Source organism: Pararge aegeria, chromosome 3, assembly GCF_905163445.1.
Source record: "Pararge aegeria chromosome 3, ilParAegt1.1, whole genome shotgun sequence".
NCBI lineage: Eukaryota > Metazoa > Arthropoda > Insecta > Lepidoptera > Nymphalidae > Pararge > Pararge aegeria.
In genome coordinates, this window is record NC_053182.1 from 14,004,728 (window position 1) to 14,029,375 (window position 24,648).

Consider the following 24,648-nt stretch of genomic DNA (forward strand, 5'->3'; position numbering starts at 1 on the left):
TGTCGCTTACCTATAGTTTTGAGAATTTGGAGATCTTCTAGTTCATATTCTTTCTCCTCTTCAGAGTACTCGGACTCTGTTGTGGTGCAATCTTGTTCTTCAGTGGAAGATGCTACCGAAAGCGACCGCACGTCAGAACTTAATTCTGAGCTACAGTCTCTCACTAATTTTGCACTAGCCATCATCATTTTAAAAGTTTTCCGTGTGAATATTCGATTTTTTTAACCAAAAGCTCAAGAGAGCTTAAAAAGTTTAAACCATTATTGTTTTTATTGCAAACTAAAATAACTTTTGCTTTATTTTTTGCTTTTATGTTAGAATTTATATCAGGTTACACTTACAGTTTATATGTGAAAACGTTCATGATTTATTTCAGTCCAGTTGTTTGATTTTATATTTTTGTCGGAGGCGTCGAGTGCAAGAGCGCGCGATCGCATTTATTTACGTTTGGCACGTTCTTACGACGACGCGGTTTGATTCTCACTGCTCACCGGCAGCGGTCGGCGAATTACGTTACTAAGATCCGTATCAAACGTAGTAGTACGCGAATATCTTGACATACACTAAGTTTAAAAGAATACATTTTTAGGAAAAACATTATGTATCTACCATTTATACGAACCATACCTATTTCACGTTATATCTGAAATAAGAAGCTCCAATAACTCAAAGAAAAGAGGCTAGGATAAAATTAGCTAAGTCATCGATTCAAATTCCAGCCGGTGTCGATTACTTTTAATTTTTTTTAAGAACATCAAAAACTACACACACAGTAACAGTTGCCCGCGTTCATTTTTTTGGTTTGGTTTTTTTTTTAAATTCGGATCTATTATAAATGTTTATGTATATTATTCATAAAAAATATTCATCAGTTATCTTAGTACCCATAACACAAGCTACGCTTACTTTAGGACTGGATGGCGATGATATTGTCTTAGTATATTTATTTATTTATTTAATTTACACTTAAACATTCATTACAGGTATCAGTAAGGATTATGGATGGTTAAATTAGTAAATTTACTCGTAAATTACACTAATTAACTAACCATTTCCAAGTAAGATGAAATAAGTGACTTGGCAACTATTACGAAGGATGCCTATCAGCTTAATACCTACTGTAAGTAGACCTTGTAAAATCCTTACTTTCTCAGTGGCCAGGGTTTAGACGTTGCCTTTTTCTTGTTCCTTATAAAGTGAAACAATAAACTGGAAAATACCGTCGATATCAAGACAAGCAAAAAATAATTAGATATAATAGGTATGTAACAACTACTTCAATCAGCAGTTAATATTGCGTCTCTTATCTATTAAACTGAGTATTATTTAATAATTCGTACAAAGAGGATACAAATGTCACAGTGTACGCTGCACGAATACAGCTCTCATTTAGGTGCATTTAGGTAGGTATATCACGCAATCGGGTAGTAAAATCATATACTAAATCAATGAAACTTCTTACTTGCCCTATTGGCGTGCTGCTCTTAAAGGCGGCGAAGTAGTTTCAACAGAATAATACGCCCAGTCGCATTTTCATGGAAGTTACTTACCTCTTATCAAAAGTCAAAAATAAAACGAAATTAATTTATAAAAAAAGTTTATTAGGCAACAAGCATAGCATGTTTGCAACATTCTCTTACATATAGTTGAATAATATAGTATCACTGATATCCGATATATGTAGTTCATTTATAAACTATAAATAAATAAAAACCTATAACTAACTATACCAAACGTAATGAACATAATATTATAACATCAAAAAAATACCTTTTACACATCTCAAACTTAAGCGAACTTTTGTGACGAGAAAACTGTCAATGAAAGAAGAAAATCCGAAGGTTTGTTACGCTAAAATCGAAAAAAGTAAATGTTAAAATATTTCTTAGTCTCAAAAATCTATACAAAATTATTTCGTTTCTTAGAAACATACGTACAAGTAAGAAATATTTAAAAATTACAGTATTATAAGATTTTCCAAATACAATATTATAGTGTATATATATATATATATATATATTGTAACGATGATAACGATATATTACGTATAAAGGTAATATTGGGAATTATACACTAAACCCCTAAATAATGTTTACTGTCATATTGTTTTACCAATGGCGTGTTGCGAGTGACTAACCAAATTCCGAGTAACTTGTACTACACCAGTGTTTTTTTTTAAACTTTGATCGTACCACGAATTGAAGACCTTGAAAATTTCGATCGTACCGTACTCATTTGGCATTTTTAGATATTTTCAATCATTATACAATGAAAATACCTTAATTCGGATATTAGCTGACTGATTTGTTAAATTGATTCCATCGTATATGAATTGAAGACCTTGAAAATTTCGAACATTCTATGACTCACTAGCCCGCCAATCCGCAGTGGAGCAGCATGGTGGGTCTATGCTCAGAAAGACTCTTTTCAATGAAAGACCTATGCTCTAGAACGAGGCGTTATTAATTATAAGATGTAAGGTAATGAAAATACCTTAACGCAAAAATATCAAATAGAAAACCAGTATTATATCATACAGATTTCGTCACTAAAAACCACGGAATAATGCTCTCTTTAGCTAAGTATGGCGACATTTTTTTACAAAACATTGTAACGGAAGTGAATGGAAATTTGAACTTTTATAACCTGAAAGGAAGTGTAGATGCTGTAAACGTGGTCAATATATTTTAAATTAAGATAAGTTAACTGCTCGAAGTTCATTTAGTCGTAAGTGTAAAAACCCACCAACCTGTTTTTTATAGACTCATCAGCATCATGGTTACGAATGTCACAGGGAATGTGAAGCAATGGAAGATAATTGACATAGAAAAATTAATAGCATTGTTAGCTCAGCTGCTGTTATTAAGACGTACATGAGCAAAATGTTTATAATTAAAAAAAATAACATACATGAAAGCCACTCAAAAAAAACTCGTCGCCGTTCAAATAAAAAATCTTTACCCTGATGCCTCGCTAAGCAGTTTAAGCTAGTCATCCCAGTTATTATTTCTAACATGTGATTAAAATCGAAACGAGTCGCCATACTGCATTCGTCATAAGTTTGTATGTGCCGATACAATTTATGACTGATATAAAAATACAAACAAAAGTGAATAGTACAAAAATACAATAGAGCCTAAATAGAACACAATATTACTACACTTTTATTGTTTTATCAATTACGTTCTACAAACTATTAATTTTGAATTATACACGCATATATACCAAACTGTATAAACATACCCCTAAAACATAAATATTTTTTGTTAGAAAACAAGACGTTAACAATTTAAAAGCCATATTTTAGGCCTTTTAATAACATTTTATAAAGTAGTAAAAATATCCTGTCCAAATTTACTGGGTCAGTAATCGTAGTCGTTCAGTAGGTATCCACAAAAATCACTGAAACCGATATCAGGGCATATAGTAGAAGTCCTGGAACATCAATTAATCGGAAAGGATAGACTGTACTCAAGTACAGTCGCTGACCACTGAGTGTAACTTTTTATGTGAACTGACGTCACATCCACTTCCACATCGCAAATCTCTTGATTTTATGTATGGTTTCTGTTTGTGACAACTTTTTTTGAATGAATGTTAACTTTAGACAGACTCTGATACACTTAATTATTCTACAAATTACAGATAATACGAAGACCATGATTTCTTAATTGTACGTAAAAAATAAATAAAATCTTAATTCTTTCATGTTTTAAATGTATGCTGTAATTTCAAAAGATTCTTTGGTATAGCGTAAATAATACCGTATTCTTCTCAGATTTTACAATGAATAAGCACGAAATAAGAAAATTCCTTGACAATGTATAGTTCGAATCAAGCATTATGACTTATCGAACTTCGATGCGCAGAGTTCAATATTCGGTATCAGCCAATCAGCGAGACTGTACAGTTGGCTGCCAGCGCGAAGCTACACTCGCACCTAACTTCCGCTTCGACATAAAGTTTGAATCGAACTATACCTACTAGAAATATCTAAACCTCCCCTTCTATACTTATTTATTGTTCTGAGGTATTATTACGTCAATTTCACCTTTCGGACCTTTTATCACTAGAAAACCAAAAACCATACTATATTGAATTTTTTCATAAACAATTATCATCGGTTATAATAAATATAACTCCAGCGTGTGTGGCGACGGCTAGTTTTCTGTGGTGATTCGGCGACGGATAGAAAGCCATGGACGAGACATCGCTGAGAGGAAATCGCTCCGGATATTGCATCCTCGGTCTATTGATCTCTTTGAAGGAGTGCTGTAAAGATAAAAAATGATTACAATAACCTTGAACAATAGTAAGAATTACATAATAAATAGCTGTTGTATCTGTCCTATTATCTATTCAATTAATAAAAAATAAATATACCACGACCATACCGTAGTATGGATACGCAGATGACTGATGAATATTTTTATGAATAATATGCATAAAAGCTCATAACATCAGTGGCGTGCACAGGGTTTTTGACCAGGGTATGCATAAAGAAGGAAAATGGCATAAAATGGAAAAATCCTTCCCCTTTACGAGTAATACAAAATTTTTAGGGTATGCAGTGCTTTTGTGCATGTATGAAGTGCACGCCACTGCATAACATACAGATAAACAACCAGAAACTGAAAAAACATTTATGTTGATCACAAAACCTTTTCCAGTTGTGGGATTTGAACCCACAGCCTTGGGGCTCAGAAAGCAGGGTCGCTGCACGCTAGTCGGCCGTCAAGCGTCAAATGACTGAAAGCGATAAAAATTACCTTATCAAGGTCCTTCATAAGTTTGAAGTCTAACGCGTACGATTTCACTGCATCGTGGTAAGTGAGAGGTTCCAACTTCACTTCTAGCATATCGTCCTTCTGTTTTGGTCTCTTCCGATCAGACAGTGGCCTCATTTGAAACACGGCTAGTGGCTAAAAACAATAATTTTATTGTTATATAAAAGCAAACAATGGCAATTGCTTTTAATTATTAATTGCTTAATGTATATTCAAAATGCTTAAGGCGGTTGCCAAAAAATTGCGTTAGTTGGTGCAATAACGGTTTTATCTCTTTATGTTTTTATTTATTTCAAACAAACGCATAAAAAGTAAACCAAATAATACAGATAAAGTCTGTGATTTCCACACTAGGATTCCCTGTGTCGTGGAAATCACATATAGTGGTTTATGAATGAATATACTATTATTGAACACCACAAAAAGTACATATAAAAAAGTATAACAAAACAACGCATACAATTTGGCGGCCTTAACGCTTCATAGCGATTTCTTTCAGGCAACCAATGGTGAAGATAAAAATACAGAAAATAGTTAGGTGGTGCAACATATATCCATGAGATAAATATTCCATTACTTAAATAAATATATATAAAACAATAATTGTAACTAAAGACAAATAAATAAATAAGTAACTACCATTATAAAAGGTTAATATATTTAAAACCGAAAATAAAATGCAAAATAGGAATTGTTTGATAGCTTCCGAAAATATTTTACTCCTGTGAAAGAGCCCTTAAAATAAATAAAAGGAATTTCTTAAGGACTTGTGCACTGACTGACAGTGTGTAAATTGGTAATTTAGTTATGGAGTTTATATATTTTTCTCCGTTTTTCTTGTCTGACATTGTTTCTAAATATTTAATAATAATTATAAAAATTGTTTTGGTTCGTAAGGTTTAATTTATATTATAAGAGCTAGCTCGACATCAAACTGACTACCCAGTTTGGTGGGAAATTAAATGTAAGGTCACTTGTGCATCTCTAAATGTATCAATAAATTTAAAATAAAAATGGAATTAACAATAAAATTAAAATAAAATTAAGTTTTAAATGTGAATTATCTAGAACATCATTGATTTAAATTATCCGTTTTTAGGTGAGAAAGTATGAAAGAAATATACAGTAATCTGTCGATCGTTTACACACCGCTTTCTGGAAATCGATGTATGCCGGGTGGGTAGTCAGGATCTTCATGACGGGCGGCACGAATGTAGCCATATGGCCACAGTGCAGACACCCGCAACACTTCTGTACTACTCCTGTACGGCGCCCGAGCCCCCAGAAATCTAGCTCATTCACTGATTGGTTCACTGAAAAAAAAAAAAAGAGATTTATGTTCCAATTTTAATAAATAAATGTACTACGATATCACACGCATCACCATCTAGATACATACAGTTAAATACCCAGCATTGTACAGCATAGCACCAGATGAATATTTTTATGAATGATATACATAAATACTTAGAAAATACATATAAACACCCAGACACTGACAAACATTCATGCTCATCACAAACATTTTCCAGTAGTGAGAATCGAACCCACAGCCTTGGGCTCAGAATTATTTGTACTACTACTATTATTATCCAGCTCTAGTTATTAATAAAGCTTATCATAATATATAATAGTTTATTATTATTTTTTAAATATTTATTTCTTATATAATATATATTTTATATTGTGTAATTTTTGTTTATGTATTCGTATTTCGTGTGTAGTTATTTGAATGTAGGTTTATTATAATTTGTTTAAATAAATAAATGAATAGTACTCGTTAGAAATTATTTTTAAAATTAAATAAAAAACCGACTTCAACATACGCCCAGGAACTAAAAAGAAAAAAAAATTGCTACTTCGGGTTACATTATTTTTCATTTTTTAATATCAGCTCCACCAATTTCGATAAAATTTAAATGCGACCACCTGGAAAGAATGCCCTTAAAAAAAAAAAGAATTTTTCAAATCGGTTCGAGTAATCGGGTAACATACATAAAAAAAAGATTAAAAAAATTAAAGAAATGATCGGCATGATATGGACATTTTAACCGGGACTCACCGATAATTTCGTTTCCTGAGAGCATAAGAGCGGGCCAGTGCGGCGCAAACACACCAGAGTTAGCTGAAATGTGCTTGTGTATGCGGACAGCGCCTCGCTGCTGAACGGCCTGACTGCCCGTCGGTGATACACTGCTCACCAACCCGGCTCCCACGCTACTCGGGAACGTCTTTACATCTGCGAAAAGCATTGGCGAAGTTATATTTAAGCAAGCCGAAATGTTTGGTCATATTTCGCGCAAACTTTAGGACATTTCTAGCTTCGATCCATAATGTATTAGCTTATACATAATATTATATATTTACTGTGAGATGGTGATAAATATATACCTGGCTAAGTTTGTTGTGGGCTTTTCTGAGACCAGGGCGCGTTTGGAACAGCTTTAGTTGGCGAATTAAGTTATCACCCCCAAGTATATCCCTTTACAATTATGTAAACATATACCTATGTATCAACGCTTCATTAGTGCCTGTGATAGGCCTACATGAATAAAGAATTTTTGAATTTGAATTTAGCAGAAAAGTATCCGATTATAGTTTTTTAATTTGTTAATTGTTTAAAGATATTGAATATCCTACTTCCTACTAATTAATATTATAAATGCGAAAGTTTGTATGGATGGATGGATGTTTATTACTCTTTCACACAAAAACTACTGGACCAATTTGACTGAATTTTGAAATGGAGATAGATTATATAAACCCTGGATATAAAATATACCCTGGATTAACACACCGGCTGCTTTTAATCAGGGGAAAATGAACGATTCCCGCAGGATTCATAAAAAACAAAATAACCGCGTACTGAATCGCAGGCAACAGCTGGTAACTTATTAGTAGGATGCACATACTTCATGACATAAAATCTCTTGAACATTAAAAACCTATTTGGAGTATGCGTCTGAAATTTAGGCAGACCGTTCAAATTTATTTTTTTCCGCACCAAAGTTTAGGTCTTGACTGCAATCTCACCTACTAACTATGTTATTGTTAAGAACTTAACAATTATTAATTGTAAAGTCAACATCTCCTGAGGATGCTCCGGTTTCAGAGAGTAGGTACCTAGAGGGTACATTGCCGAAGGTCTGTTTGGTGTGGAGTATAAGGATTATTAATTACACCATACAGATTCTCTTGCTTTTCGCGGAGTATAGCAAATTAAGCTAAATTTTCATAGTAGGTATATCATGGAATTCCGCAAAGTAACGCCTGCTTCTAGCCAAATTTGCAATCTAACCTGGATGTAAGTGGTGATGCAGTCTGACAGTTATATTAAACCCATACTTCTAGTAAGTTTCCACATTACATCATACCGGAACGCTAAATCTTTGCCGGTAGGATTGTAACTACCCACGGCCGAAGCGATTTCCGGAACCTACACACAAGACTAGACCAGAGAAAATTAAGAAATTATAAATTCCCAAATTGCCCCTGCAGAGAATAGTATTCGGGACCTCTAACATAAGACCACAGCGATCATCGCTGCGCCAGGGGGGTAGTCAAAATTCATCAGGCGCAATCCTCTATTAGAAATCTTTAACAAAAAGATTTCAAACACCCAGTGGTGTGTTGTGGTAATGCACAAAATAGGAAGGTGCCATAAAATGGAAATCCATTATAAATATTATAAATGTATAAGCTGTATATTTCACAGCACTCATTACATGAAAACCTGCTCTAAGAAAGTTACAATAACAAACTACGTAAAACAACTAACCTGTTATAGAAGAGCTATGTGGTCTCTCGTCCTTAAAAGGATATAATATATTGACTTCGCCTTCGGTTTCCATCAATAGAGGAGAATTGCATTCCAAATTGAAAAATGCAACAGTACCGCTTGAGTATCCCACCACGACAGTAGCATGATCTTTTTGCTAGAAATGTAAAACAAAAACCTTAGATTCAAAAAAACACACTAAAAATATATTAATATAAATATCTAAGACTTATGCCCGTTTTCACTAAATCTAGGAATTGCCTAAATCGAATGCCTAATGAAGGAATGAATGATTTATTTATTTCTCCACATTACTTATATTAGTACAAATAACGTTGCTTACGGGCTATTTTGTTACACAGTTATAAATCGGGGGTGCTTGAACTAGGTAAAACCTGCGTCTCAAGCTGGTGAAATAATTTAGGCGATGTATATCGAAAAAAACCTTTTCTCCAATTCTTAGGTATTGGTTTTATATTTAGGAACATCCTCAGATTAGGCGTTACTTATTTAGACATTGCCTTGTTTAACGGGCTTGAGGTTACTAAATTAGTGCCTAATTAACAAAGTGAAAAATATAAATATAAAACTTAAAAAATATAAATTTAAATATGGACACAGTTTTTGCACGGACAGATCTACAAGTAGTTTCTTACTACTTACCAGACACCAACTAATAGATGTAGCTTGAAATACAGTTTGCTTTCCTCTAGATAAACGAAGTTCTGCCACTGGAGTGAATTTATAAATATTTTTATCGCTGAAAAAAGAATATTCTTATCAACTTTTATCGAATTAATTGAATTGATACAAAACTATTACACATAATAACACTGCTTACCTTGCTTTTACAGAAGAAGGATAAGGTACAGAGAAGATGTAAGCAGAACCATTCGAGCATGCTATAGCCAAAAGGCCAAGCCTCAGAAAAGTATCTGAACCTGATTCTGATTCATCTTCACTCGCTGAAGAAGAAAGAACATCCCTCGCCCCTGAAGGGCACCAATCAATTGCCCAAATCGTTCCGTAATTGTGAGCTATTCCTAGAGCAAATTTTGGCTTCATACTGTAAAAGAAAAAAATTTCATTAAATAAGTGTTCTTCCTAAATAAATTTTAAGAAGGAGAAAGAAGATAATTCATTTCCAAAGCGCTTTAGCTAAGGACCGGCCAAGGTCGGATAATGATGAAATTGTAAGTACTTTCAAAACAGACGCGGTTATCGTAGCTTTTCACAAGGCGATGGAAAAGTGGGGTCTGTCTTCTCCAAAGTCTGTTTGTTTTTTATTTTTTTTAACTATTTCAATATTATTATTGATTTGCTTTATTATTATAAATATAACCTAAAATAAACTATGTAAAACTAATCAAAATCTGAAACGTCTTCGAAACCACCGAATTGGAAACCACCCACCACGTCTTTCCTTCATCAAATTCATAATTCATTTATTTCAAGTAGTATAAGCACTTTTGAAACGTCAAGTCTGTCTGTTTGTAATGACTCTACCGCCAGGTCGGAAGGCAGTTTCTACCGAGAAGAAGCCGGCAAGAAACTCAGCAGTTGCTCTTTTTCAACATCAACTGTTTAAGTTATACATTTTTCATTTCAACATTAATTTTTCTATCTTGTAAGATATGAAAGCAGAGCCGAATCCTTCCAAGAAACCTTGCCATTAAGTAATTCATCAATTGTAGTAGCCTCGCTGTAATAAATGTGTTTTAACATATTCTTTAAACTTATGCATTATAGGTCCAAGATTACCTTCAATCATATTATAAAAGCGTATACTCAGTCCCAGATGAGATGCAGATGACACTAATTTATGACCATTTCTTGTAAGTCGACTGTTTATATCCACTTTTTATTTATATAGACTAATATGATGTCTTACAAATACTATATTATTATAAATATAAACTGTGAAGCTAAAGTAAGTATACCTATTTCTTTAAACTTCTCACAGAGGGATTCGCGTGATTTAAGTTTATCGCACCCTTAAGCCTTGTTACTATTCTGGATATGTACACCCCTCTTATGTAAGATACTGGATACTTAAGTTTAGGCTATTGACAATGTTTATGAAAACGACAGATAAAGTAGATAAAATATGTTATAAAAGTAGGTACCACAATAATTGATGAGTGAATGCTCTAATGAAAAAGGTTTCACTTTTTGGGAGGTTAAGTAATTTCTAACTGGAGAAGAATGGCTCACCTTGATAGATCTCCAAAGTCCCATATTTGCACCAGTCCCGAATACTCGTACGTCTTCTCGTAATCAAGACGAGGTAAGTCAACATCGTTATGACAAACTACGGCCATGAAGTGGCCATAATCATCGCTGATATCGTCCTTGTGGGGAGGAGCCCATGAAATGCATTGAATACACCCACCAACGAATATGGAGTACCCTATAAGAAAATAAATGGATTTGGTTTTTGTGTCTGATTGTTACCAATTTTTTGTCTAGTGGGGAGGCTTTGGCCGTGGTTAGTTACCACCACCCAAACGACAAAGACGTGCCGCTAAGCGATTTAGTGTTCCGATGTGATGTCGCGTGGAAAACGATTAGGGGTATGACTACCATACTCCGTAACAGGCTAGCCGGCTACCATAGTCTAAGACTGCATCATCACTTACCACCAGGTGAGATTGCAGTCAACGGTTCTAGTGTAATAAAAAAAAAAGATGGTTTACAAATATTACACCGATGTTGATAAAAATTCATATATATGTAGATTGCAACCTGTACATAGAAGTAGGATATTTTTATGCAGGAAAAGCACACAACAGGGACAATCCCGTGGAATTTGAAAAATATCCTTTTACCTAAACAGCTGAACCCATCTAAACGCAAATAGCATTTTTGTTAAATATATAAAGTTCTTTTTATTCCAGAAATACAAACAGTTTGAGCAGGAATTTTAAAAACTAACATTGTGTCAGAATTTAAACATCCCGATCCCACCACGAAAGTAGATCCTGTTTGATAATCGAACTGGATTTATTTGGTGGAATCCAAAGTTCGGTGGAAGTAAGTGCTTTTTTCGCTATACTGCACTACAACATTTGTATAAAATATAGGATAAATCACTAGAAAGAATCGAGATTTATGTGTTGCGCACGAGAACATGTTTAAAACAATAAAATTTAAAAACGCAAATTTCACCTATCATCCCAACTTTACAAAGATAAGTAAAAAAAAACTAATCAAAATTTATCATGATTTAGAATGCTCACCTTTTTGCTGTTTGGCTTCAAACTGTTTATACGTCATGGGATCAGATCTACCGATAATCACTTTACATGATTCCTTTAGAGGGGGCAAATAACTATCAGTTTGGTCGTCTGCAACTAACTCCATGCTGCAACTTCGCCACTGAGGGTATAGCGTTTCATTTGTCAAAAACGTCTTACGGCTGGAAACACAGACAAACACTCAAAATTAAGTTCAGCCAAGTAATGGTAAAAGTGAATCAGTGATAGCCTTGTGGGTAAGGCTTCGGCTTTCCTTTCGCAGAGACCGAGTTCGAGCCCCGGCACGCACCATTGACTTTTCGTAGTTAAGTGCGTTTTTAATTTAATCAATTTAAATATAACTTGCTTTAACGGTGAAGGAAAACATCGTGAGGAAACCTGCATGAATGAGAATTCTCCACCTATGTGCTACCGCGTACTGCTTTTACCAAACTGTCTGCCGAGTTTGGTGTATTAGGCAAACCCTCCCGTCGGGAGAGGTATTAGTCCAGCAGTGGAAGGTTATATAAGCTATAGATGGATAAGCCACGGGCAGTACCTACTCGTAACTGCGTAAACGCTTAAGCAACATTCTTGACCGTCTTTATGCATGAAATTAAACCTTTCAAAAATGAATATTCAATAAAAACAATTTATAAATAACTTACTAGTCGTCTGCGCTTTGTTTCAAATATGATTTTGCATATCTAACACTAAATGGAATTCTTGGTACTTTTGCTGCTGCCGAACCTGAAAATTAAACAGTGTCATTTGGTGTTTTAAAAATTGTTCAGTAATTCGAATAAAGTCAAACTTACTTGAGTCGCCGCGCCATTTTCTTCTGGCATGTTCTGGTCGAATCTCTTCGTCTGACAAGTTGGAATCTACAGCGCTCTCCACTGATTCGTCATCCGATGATCCGATTACCGCGGAGTCTTCGGAATCAACATACTCCTTGTAATTAATTTTACCACAAATGTGGTCGTCTGATTCTGCCTGCTCGTCAGTACCGTAGCCGCAATTGGAGCAGTTGTATACAAACTAGTAACATATTATAATTTATGATTAGTAACTGAGCGGTACGCAATTTTTAGCCGAAACGAAACCGTATTCGTATCTATATACATATACAACCTCGATATAAAAAATCGGAAGGAAAAAAGTAAATATTCTTTATATCAAGTTTTGGTGATAACAAGATTTTTATAGAGTGGTGTTAGGTTGGTCTAAAATTTTTTATAAAGGGGTTTTTTGGGTTGTCAAAATTCTTTAATTAGATGTGTTTACACTTTTTTTGATACGTGAAAATTTGTTATAAAGAGGTTGTCCGCAATGTTAGGGTGCATTAGGTACACAAGGTATATTTTAGCTTGACTCTACGGACAATAAAAGAATTTGTTCTATCGAGGAAGTCGTTAAACTAATGTTTTTTTTTTATATATATTAAAGTTGCACTGTAGTTATGTTGAACTAACTGCCCAGTCTTTCTGTGGTTAGTTAGATCACAAGGTTCCGTTTTCGATGTATGGGTCTGGCCACGAATTATTAAAAATTCTTAGCAATTTAAGCCAGTCCCATTTATTATCACCAACATGTGAAAAATAACCTTTGTAAGTTGAGAAATTTTAATTTTTAGGGACTGTCATTCGTTAGTCGAGCAAACAAAAAATAAAAAATTACTACCGTAAATTTAACGGCACTTCGAAGTTTAAACGAATATTCGCTAACAACCTATCAGGAACTTAGTCTTTTCTAACTAACTAGCTGTTGCCCGCTACTTCGTCTGCGTTTGTTTTTGTTTTTTGAGACACATGGACATTAAATTTGATGAAATGAAATGAAAGTTGTGTATTCTTATAAAAAAAAAAAAACTATTCGCATAATCTGAAAAGAACTCTCTGACCAGTCTTAGCTCCTCCTATCACTTACAAAAAATAATAATCGTTATAGGACGAATCGAAATCGCATTGTTAGTTAATTTTTTATATAGTCCTTGTGTAAAATTGTCACACTTTTTCATCACCTCTCCTAAAGGAACTGAGCTTAATTTCGGGATAAAAGTATCCTATATTACTTCTATTACCTCCAAGAATATGTTTCCAAAGTTTCATGATGATCGGTTCAGTAGTTTTTGCTTGAAAGCGTAACAAACAAAATTACATTTATATTCAATACGGACCGCACACAGGCAATATTATTGAAAATATTGCAGAATATTGTCAATATTTACGTGCAGATAGCCGAAAATTACCGAACTTACAACAATAGAATTGTGTGCCTTACCGTTTCAGATTTTTCGATGAATTGCCGTGCCCTGAAAATTAAAATATGATATAAAGAACTTTGGATTACACTACGAATAATGCGGCGTAAAAATCGTATGGGATTAATATAACTGCAATGCCGAGATTACCAGATAAGCCCGTTACTATCGGGGACTGCTTCATCATTTACCGAAAGGTAAGTGCAAAGTCGTTTAAATTTTCAAACGCGAACTATAAAATCACGTACGATCTCATTTCTTACAGTTACACTATGGCAACGACTTCGTAATTCGCAACCTACGGGCATTGAGAATTCTGAGAGTTTTATAAATATACCTATATAAGTCTAATGTGATCGCTAATCAATCAAATAGTATAAGAACAATATGTCTTATTTCTGTAAGCGAATATGTAAAGTAAAAACTAAAAAGATAAGATATTGTTTAAGAGAAATGAATAATTCTTTAACCTGAAGCGCAGCCTATGGCTACCATTTGTGGAAAGTACAAAAAAAAGCGCTCGTAAAACTCCAAAAGCTATGTAACAGTTACAGCGAAGATTCAGATAAGTTAATTTAGGAACTATAAAGGACTACTAAAAATTATTCGAAGGTCACTAACCTTTCAGCAGCCCGTCTTTTGTCCGATAATTGCTCAGTTTGCTCAGTTTTCGGGACCACCATACACATATTCTCCTGCGTTTGTTCTTTTAACTTTATTTCTTTATATTCTTGTTCCTTATGCATAACTGCGTGTTGGCGTTTATAGATAAATAGATATTTACTATCGCATAGTTCACAATATATTTTATATTTATCGATCTCCTGAAAATTATATAAAAAAAACAACGCTAATTACCTTCGTACCACTTAAAGAAGGACACCTATATACTCATATATAATATATATACATACAAGTCACGTGTAACAGAATTACAGCTTGTGGCATAAGGATTTTTCACAAGGAATTATCCTGTAAAATTATGAAATCAAAAGAAGCCTATTTATTTTTCCATACAAACTAATTCAAAACATTCTAAGCGTTTACTTATGACAACCCTATTAAAAATAGAAGACCGACACGCGCATAGTACCTACGTTACGCGACGCGTACCTAATAAAGTGACAGGATTCACTTGATTTTAATTTTGCATGTGATGTTATGCTTGTATCTCATTTATTTCATTAAAAACTACGGCAGGTTAACTCCGAAGTATAGTAGTAGAAATAATACTTCGGTTTTCATTTACACGTTGTATATATAATATATTTTATATGTCTATCTGATCTGGAGTATTTATGCTATATAGTCTGACTGTTAAAAAATGCAGTTACGTGCACATGAAGTTAGACGAAAATAAAAATATAAAATGGAATAATCGTTCTCAAAATCGGATTATTGTATCAAACAAGAATTTCAAAATTTCTCCACATATTCGTGTATTCTTTTTCTTAACTACATAACTGATTTAAAAGGTTTATTTAAGTAATGTAACAAAATTATAATTTTTTAAGACAGGTCGGGAAATTGAATATATAAAGGTAAGCTTTCATACGAGAGAGGGAATTAAAAAAAAAATTTCATATGTTAAAATGAAATGTAGGAATTCTTCAAACCTCTTCCGATTTTCCACATTGTATGATGTGCGCGTAAAAGCCCATAGGTGAGACTCTTGTAGTCCCACATTCGTTACATTTTAGTTGGCCAACTTCTTGCTTGTACTCCTTCAAATGTTTTTCGACAACACTACTGTTTTTTGTGTCCTGAAATAAAAGAAATTCCACAATTATAAAATTTCACTTTGTAATATATTTAGATTCTATTGCAGTTCTCGTTGTACACATATCTCTACACTAAACTATATTGACAGGTCTAAAACCAGTAATATCCAATAATTTTAGACTCAATAATGTTAAGTTTAAATATTTGTGTATAACAGAATTGGCATATAGGTGTTGGAGAAACATGTCTCTTGATTTCAAATACGAAGATTTATATTTGTGTTATGAGTAGCAAAAGAAAAAACAAAAGATAACAAAGTTGTACGATAAGAAAAGTAATACTGTAAGCAGTATGTATTTTTTAAGTAGTTTAACCCGCTATATTAAAATCAAAAAACGGTTGCGTGGGACGAGCTGTCCCGTGAACATGTGTCCCGTCCCATACGAGCTCGAGCGATTTCAGTGCATCGCGGGACTTGCCTCTGAACAAAGCTTTATAATATTAGTAGGATTACTTACAACAGGAAAATTGCCTACAATCCAAGCTAAATTATAATGCAATTTCATGGCATGGGTGTTCCAATCGCTTGGATGAACTTTTTCGGAACAAACACCGCATTCGTACAAATCTGTAACATTAAAATATTTTTATTTTCATTTAATAGAAAAAAACGTAAAACACATTCTACGAGAAATAAGATTAATTTTAATGATACACTATTGTTAGTATAACAGGCACAATTTAGGCGGCCTTGTTATTAGCTTGTTAAAGCATTCTAGTACGTTTGATTGCAATTGATCTTTATACATAACTAACTGTGGCCCGCGAATTCGCCCGGTATAAAGTATATATGTTAATCCAGAGCATAATCTATCTCCATTCTAATTGCAGTACAATTGTTTCAGTAGTTTTTTCGTGAAAGAGCAACAAACATCAGTCCATCCATCGATCCATCCTTACAAACTTTCGCATAATATTAGTATATAAAAATGATATAAGGGTAGGATGTATACAAAAAAGAATAGCAGTGTAGGTCTCGTGAAAACACGAAAATGGCTCGACGGATTGCAATATCTTTTGATCGTCTAGGCAAAAAGCCTTTACAGGAAAAGTAGTCGACCACGAAATCAAAAAAAAAACATTTTGTTAATTTTGTATTGGTATTACTGTAGTACCCCTTGGGATTACTGTATAGAAATTACAATGTCGTTCTTCAATTGCTAAGAAGTTAACAGAGTGCTCTTGTTGATAATAATAAAAGCATTACTAAATGTTCCGTAAATTATACAATCAGAAATCAATAAGAACTATAAAAGAAAAAACAAATATTTACCTTTATTAGCAGGACCATCCACAATCACTGCAGAATCAAGCAATTCGGAATTACAAGATTCTAAGTGGGACAAATAAGCTTTTACATATTTTCTATTCAGGCCGCATTTATTACATATTAATCCATTGTATTTTTTGCTTACTAAGTATAAATAACATTGAATTTCTTCCTTATTTTCCAGATCCTGTAAAAGGAATATCGTTACTAACCAACTTTAAATGTTTCAAGGTCTCTATTCTATGTATGTTTTTTTTGTATCTTCATCGTTTTTCTCAGATTTGTGTGATTTTATTAGTATTCCTTGCTGTCATCTGGATAAAATATGAATTATAGCCAAAATAGAATGACATATTTGAAATTAGGTCATCTTTGTTTTCTACATGTATTAAATGTACATTTTTTTTCTACTTTGTTGTAATATTAGTTTTTTAATATCATTTTATTAGTAAGTATAGAATAACGTTCCCAATTCCCTCAAACAAAAACTAAGTAGTCGTTCAAAGAAAATTTCATTTAAAATTTCTATAAATATTTACAGTCAAACATATCAAAAGTAACTATGAGTTAAACATACCAAAGCTGGTTTCCCTTCTTTCCAAGCCAAATAAGCGTGACATAAATGTACATGGTGAAACCAATTCTTTTTTTCCACAACCATTTTGCAGACTCCGCATTTTGTGTCCTCATCACTACTAAGGTCCAGAATAAGTGTATCTACGGTGCTTGTATCCAAAGTAGACTCATTCTGAAGATAAAGATAAAAACCAAAGTTTCAAATATTTTAAATAATATTCTGTTTGGAACAACATGAAATATTTTACACCTGGTTATCAAATCGATTTTGAGATTTCAAGATTCATTTCAGTCATTGAATATATATATATACTAGCTGCTGCCCGCGAACTCGTCCTCGTTTTTTATTTATTTATTCCCATCTTACATTTTTGTCATTACAGGAAAAAGTTATCCTAATACGACAATGCAGCATGTTATGTAAATTTTAAAGCATCCCGTAGGGTTTCTTAGTAAAATCAAAGATGTGCGGCAGTAGCAGCAAGCACTGCTAACTGTAGTCAGCCAGGAATGTAAAATTGCAAATCCTTGTACAAATAAAAACTTACCACTGCGCCTTCGCATGTTTCTATATGTTTCAAATAACTCTTGACATATTTACGGTGTAGTCCACATTTGTTACAAATTAATCCATCGTTTTGCTTTGATATATTGAATAAGTGATCATATACTTGTTGAGCATTGTTTACATCCTATTAAGAACACATTTTCATTGGTTAATTTTAAGGTATGAAAAATCAGAGTGCAATTGTTTGCTGTGCTAATAATTATTATAAAGGTAAAAACTAAATTCTCACAAACTGGCAACCAGATGCAGTGGGAAAATTTTAGTTTTTTTTTTTTCTACAGTAAACTGATGTTTTAAAAAGATGCAAGTCAATGCAAACTTACAATTTCAGGGTGTCCATCCTGCCACGCTAAATAATCGTGTTCTTTGAGTATATGTTCTATCCAATTAGCATTGGTAAGTTTTAGCTTACAGACACCGCATGTAACAATCCGATTGTCTATTTCTGGCTTTCGTTTTTCTTCAGCTTTTTCTTTTTTGATATTTTCTGTATTTACTTCTATGGTATAAACTGTGTCTACTTTTTTGTTTTTTTCTGCTTTTACTTTTTTAGTTTTTACAGAATCTAACTTTTCAGTTTTCACAACAACTGGTGTTGATTTTTTTTTGGCATGTACTTGGTCATCTGACTGTTCCTTAAAATACGAGATTTAAATACAAAATTATTAAAATAAAATACCTTAAAATACATACTACAACAGAATATTTTTGAACTTACAAGGCATTAAAAGCACTTACAGCTATATTATTATAGACACTGTAACACTTTATTATTAACACAACAACTAGCAACATAATTTCTTTAAAAACATAGGCAAATCCACACAATTGTTTCGTTAAGATACCGAGGCAATCGGCGATTTTGTAGCCATAACTGTTTGGGCAGGGATTATACGTTTATAAATATTCTGAGCGTCTTTCAGGAATCGAGTCGCAAGTAGATGTGTCTGAGAGCAATTATCAAAAATGTGTTGTTGAATGTTTTCAAATATATAGAAATAAGGATAAAGACTCACCGTATTTTGACAATTCTTAATATGCTTTAAATAAGATTTTGCGAATTTTCGCTTCAGACCGCATTCTTTACATATTAATTCCCCAATTACTTTTATTATACAATTAAGGTAATCACGAATCTCATCCTCGTCTTCACAATCCTAAAATAAATACATCATAATAAATCAAGTTAAAACTTGTATCTGTTTGTGGTTGCAATCTATGTATTAACTTACCAAAGGTGGTTCATTATCTTTCCAGGCTATATAGTTATGTTTTTGGGATATATGCTCTACCCATAAACTATCAGAAACAAGTTCATTACACACTCTACATGTAACATTTTTATCTCCCATTTTTACTTGTGTTACAGATACTTCAGGTGCATGTTCTTCACCAGTTTCTACTTGTAAAACATATTCTTCAGGTGCTTCTTTTTCACTTATTTCTACTTTTAATACAGATCCTTGGGACACTTGTTTAACATCAGTTTCTACCTGTAATACAGGCATTTTCAGTACTGGATTTTGTTTTTTTCTTTGTAATACTTGTCTTTCAAGTGCTTGATTTTCATCAATATTTACTTGTAACATAGATTGTCCTGGGGCTGCTATTTGTTCTTCAATATTAAATTTAATTTTTTTGTGTCTTTGCTCCTTAATGATCTGTTCCTTAGATTTATTATGTTGCACAGGGACTTCATAATTTTGCTCAAATTCTACCGGTAACGTAGACACTTCTATACAAATTTCGGAATGTTCTGTTATATTAGTAGATTTTCCGGCAAACTGAAAATTTAAAATTATGACTGATAACTAGAAGATGTATAGTAGTTAATTGAATCCATTCTTTTCATCGGTTTCTACGCGGCATCACTAGCCTAAGTGTATGACGGTAGGGTATGGTAACTAGCCCCGACTAATGCCTATCACCAGACCACAAGAAATTGATAATAGGTTGTAAAGATGGTATCAGTCTTACCTTTCGCTCTTTACATTTCGAAACATGTTTAATAAATTTCGAAACATCATATAATTCTCTTTCACAAAATGTACATATTAATTTATCAGTACTGTATAACCTTTCATTTAACTTAACAAGTAAATCTTTGTTTTTAAAGTCCTGTAATAAATAAATAAGTTATTATTTTCCATAATTTCATTAGAACTCTAACAAGCATTACTTTTTTACATACTATTTTTTGGTCCTCCCTCCAAGCTATGAAACAATGTTCTTCCGATATATGATTGTCCCATTCATTTTTCAAGATATAACAATTACAAACTCCACATTTTACCAATACAGCTGCTTTTTTTGCATTGGGCGTTTGACAGTCTGATTCACTCTCTGACATTTTATCTGGCCGTTTTCTTTTCTGTAAATTTAACATCAGAGAAAAATAAATTAGATATTTGTTTTTACAAAGGTTTTCATTATATTTCAATTCCTACATCGTACAAAGAATTTTATAGTCATCCTCATTAACCTATTAGTGATCCACTGCTGGGCACAGGCCTCCTCTCTAAACAAGGATAAAACCTAAAACTCCAATGAATTATGGACAGCTTTAACGTTTATTTTGACATCTGAGTGATAATAACCTACTGGCTTAAAAAAATTCTTTAAGGAACGGACAACGCCAAACTCTAGGCTGGTACTAAAAACTTCATCACAGGAACAAAAAAAACGAATATAAACTTATAAATTATTGTTCTAATTTTGTTGTACACACAACAATATTTGGTGTTCCATTTGCGTTCAACGATACTAATGTCAGTTGAAAAAAGATTAAAACTCCCTAAACTTACACCCTTGTTAGAAGCTGTTTTGATATTTTGTAGTTTTAAGCTCTTAAGCTTATTAAGCTCTTGGTGTCCTTTTGCACGGATATTTGCAGTATAATTCCAGCAGCATATGCCCATTGCTGAATCATCAGGTATATCTAATTGCTTTGCTTCTTCTATGTCTTCAATTTCATGAAAGCTTATGTTATCTTCCTTATATTTATCTTTTAAAATATTTTCCTCATATATACTTAGCAAAGTCTCAACTGAACATTGAGCATCCTTTCGTTTCCAAAAGTGGATATGCTCATAGCTGTTATCAACATTGATAAAGGTACCAAAATCCCCACATAGACAAAAATTATGCTTGTTGGTGCCAGCAGAACATATATTTATATCATTTAATTTATAATCAATATCACTATTTACAATTTTATGTTCCGAATTAGATATAAGACTACTAATAACATTAGAAAATTTAGGATTTTTATTTCTAGAGTAAGTTCTTATATTTCTATTTAAATGTACTTTTTCCATAGTTCCACCAGGTTTTTCAACACCTTGAATACATAATTTCGAATTACCTGTTGTATTAAAATTTTTAGTCATACTGTTCTGTCTATTTAGACCTGTGTAACAAATTTGACTTAAATAAAAGGCAATTTCTTTTACCTTCCCTAAAGGAACCTTTGACTCTGACGATGTGGTGTCTATATTATCAACATGACACATACATGTTTTTTTAGTTGCACAGTTACAACTATCTGGGTTACTTTCATACGTGATTTGACTTTTATCCAAATTATATTTTTTATACTCTGTCTGTTGAGTGTTAAATAGTTTATCATATGAGTCAATACTATTATGTCCTTCATCACTCATGGCAATATTCGGTGTATGTTCAATATTGTTTTTGCACTCTGATATACTAGGTAAATAAAGATTACCATTACCGCTGGTATGTATTTCTGAATTTGCCTGCAGATTCATATCTTTACAAAATTTTGGTTCCACAATGAGCTCTTTTAATTGTAATTCTTTGTCTAAGCTTGAACTAGATTCAACATTTTCAAATTGGGAATGGTTGTTTAAAGTATTATAACAAACTTGTGCTTCTTTATTATTGTCCACGTTACTAATTTTAGAAGCGTTATGAGTTTCATCAATGTTGTCATCACATTCTTCTTGAAAGCAATTGGCATTTGAATTACATTTTTCTTCACCTACATTTTCTTTCAATTGGTTTATATTTTTTGGAAAAATATCTTCACCTGGGTGGTTCTTTTCAATGTGATACTGATGTTCAATATTTGATGTTGATTCATAATTATTTGTTGTTTCTTTATTCATAGTAATTATAACATCGGTAGTTTCTGTTACCATATCATTTTTATCAAATGCTTCTTTTTTATTTAAAATCTTATCACTTTGGAATAGCTCCTCTGGTGTTTGTATGTTTATTTTACTTTCCGATTCTTTCAGATTCTCTTGAGGTACAAAATTGTAATTTTTCAAGCCTTTTTCTAATACATGCACAGTGCTATCTATATCTTTACTAATAGGCTTAATAGATTGTATTTTATCTCTTGATGTATCTTCCTTAGTATCATTTATTTGTATACCAACACATTTCATTCTGTCATCTGCATTTAGCTCATCTTTGTTATAAAAATCTTCATACAGAATGTTATCAGCACATTCAGCAACAAATTCGTCAATGCATGTTTCAGGGTTACTTTCTGTATCTAAATTAATGTAGGGTTTCAATAAATGAAATGTTGGGCTAAGAAGTACAGATGCTCTCATCAAATTAGCTGTTTCTAAAATAGATCTATCTTTATCTTCATTATGAATATATTTCACGTCTGGATGCAATTCAGATGCTTCTGAATTTTTTAGAATCTGTTTCAATTTACTACAAGTACCTGTAGACAAAAGATAGTTGAATACAGTGTAAACTCCATGTAACATTACTTGATTAATCCACAAACGTCTTAATCTCTCAGCTTTGGTTGGTTTAGCTTATATTCCATAAATTGATACACTCTATATAGCAATACTATTCTTAATAACAATAACAATTAAATTATAAAAAGTTCTTTCAAGTTGCCATAATTAGTAAAATCTATGCAGCTGGGTATGTTCTTTTTTCACTTTAGCTAGTCTGTATCCTATCCCATAATAAACTCAACTGTCTGCATCATTCATGCCGAACTTCCTAAGAAATCCATTCATTTTTTCTTCTCACTATTTACATACAAGGGATTTTGTATACTCAAAATTTACAAAGTATACCAATGTAGGTATAAAGAGTTAACACTGTATTTATAAATGATTCATTTTCTCCTATCATTCTGCAAATACTTACATTAAATACTCAAAATTAAAAATGTAATGTTATTTTTCTTTTGAGAAAAAGTTGACAAAGAAACTATAGCAAAGAAAAAAAAAAAAGAATTGTAATTTCCTTTCTTGTTATTAATTATATATTATTAATTATTTCAAATCCAACATTTAAAAATCACCAAACAATTTTTATCCCCATGTCATTACAAATGTTTGACAAGATCCTCACCTGCATTTTTTACTAATGAGGAATCTTGCGGTGCTTGAATATTTTCCAGATTAATGCCTAACTGCTGCAAAAGATCTGGTGGCAAAACAAGAACGTCATTCTTTTGAATCTCTGCATTTTCGTTTTTTGGGGTATGTTTAAAATTATGCGTTCCATTTTTTTGTTTTGTTGACTTTTTAGTGCTCATTTTTCTTAAAGTGTCTTGGAAATATACTCTACTACCACATTATAACTGAAAAAAGAAAAAAAAAAAAAAAAAACAAAAATTAAAAACCTAGGATTGAACCAAGACCACTCAAATGTGCTCACCATAAAAACTAAGTCTGAGTCAGCTGAGCTAACCTCTGGGCAATATTGAACACAGAATTATTGAATAGATGTTTGAATGTTACACTTTTTTTTAAATATTAAACAAACTTATAACATTTTATGACAATAGTGTATAAAGTAAAATATTATGCAATATGTAAAAATTTAATGTAGGCATGTGACCAAATATAAAAGTCACCTTTCATATAATATTGATGCTTCAATAACACATATATAATAAAAAAAACTATAGAATAAATAATAAAACACAATATTATTAAAAGATATAAGTAAATAAAAAAAAGTATCTTTGATAATGAAGATAGGAATCGAACCAACGCCTTCAGCTGGAGGTAACACGTGTTTTCAACTGAGCTAAAATTTTTACTTGAACATTGTCGTAAATTTTGAACCGTTTCAGTCAAAATTATGACAAGTTTAAAAAAAATATAATTTTCATTTCAGTAGACTAACAAATACTAATATAAATCAGTTTATTTAGACTACTTACGTGTGCTATTTTACTCAAACTCGGTTTACCCACAATAAACATGATTTCAATAAAAGCACAAATAAAACTCACAACACAACGGGAATAAGAGCGTGTGATTATTTAGATTAAAGATTCGAATTTAATTTGTGAATATATTTGATCATTTATTCGCAATAGGTTAGAACTTTAAAGTCAGTTGTCATTTTTTGACATTACGATTTGTAAGGTAGG

At 32.5% G+C, this 24,648-nt stretch overlaps 2 protein-coding genes across 4 annotated transcripts in view; both read right to left on the bottom strand.

Annotated features, from left to right (window-relative positions):
- The window catches only part of LOC120637382 (cAMP-dependent protein kinase catalytic subunit 3), a 52,036-nt gene extending 51,570 nt beyond the window's left edge, over positions 1-466 (bottom strand). The window contains exon 1 of the mRNA XM_039909205.1: positions 11-466. Within this exon, the coding sequence (XP_039765139.1) occupies positions 11-188 (178 nt within the window). The 5' untranslated portion in view covers positions 189-466. The remainder of the gene's footprint in view (positions 1-10) is intronic.
- A 1,528-nt stretch (positions 467-1,994) lies between these two features.
- On the bottom strand, positions 1,995-24,622 carry LOC120637406. Of its 3 annotated transcripts, none has more exons than XM_039909235.1 (26): positions 24,436-24,622; positions 23,616-23,847; positions 21,065-22,965; positions 20,452-20,631; positions 20,238-20,378; positions 19,493-20,044; positions 19,277-19,417; positions 18,584-18,889; positions 18,241-18,384; positions 17,694-17,864; positions 17,120-17,303; positions 16,305-16,414; positions 15,681-15,827; positions 14,686-14,888; positions 14,085-14,115; positions 12,620-12,842; positions 12,470-12,551; positions 11,805-11,983; positions 10,780-10,975; positions 9,407-9,631; positions 9,229-9,325; positions 8,566-8,722; positions 6,850-7,026; positions 5,937-6,100; positions 4,770-4,922; positions 1,995-4,272 (listed from the first exon to the last, which is right to left on the bottom strand). In XM_039909235.1, the coding sequence occupies exons 2-26, from the start codon at positions 23,800-23,802 to the stop codon at positions 4,105-4,107; spliced, it is 6,219 nt and encodes a 2,072-aa protein (XP_039765169.1). In that variant the 5' UTR covers positions 23,803-23,847; positions 24,436-24,622; the 3' UTR covers positions 1,995-4,104. The 3 variants fall into 3 exon arrangements, with proteins under 3 accessions (XP_039765169.1, XP_039765168.1, XP_039765170.1); XM_039909234.1 differs by having other exon boundaries at positions 18,584-18,895; XM_039909236.1 differs by lacking the exon at positions 23,616-23,847 and having other exon boundaries at positions 1,996-4,272; positions 18,584-18,895.
- Positions 24,623-24,648: the final 26 nt, after the last annotated feature.

Bases quoted from the DNA above. Each gene is read 5' to 3' on its own strand.
- LOC120637406 (XM_039909234.1), bottom strand. From the start codon at position 23,802: ATGAGCACTAAAAAGTCAACAAAACAAAAAAATGGAACGCATAATTTT. The intron at 19,418-19,492 runs GTAAGTTAATAC...TATTTATTTTAG, and splicing joins AAGATAATGAACCACCTTTG to GATTGTGAAGACGAGGATGA. The intron at 12,552-12,619 runs GTAAGTTTGACT...TTTAATTTTCAG, and splicing joins AAAATGGCGCGGCGACTCAA to GTTCGGCAGCAGCAAAAGTA.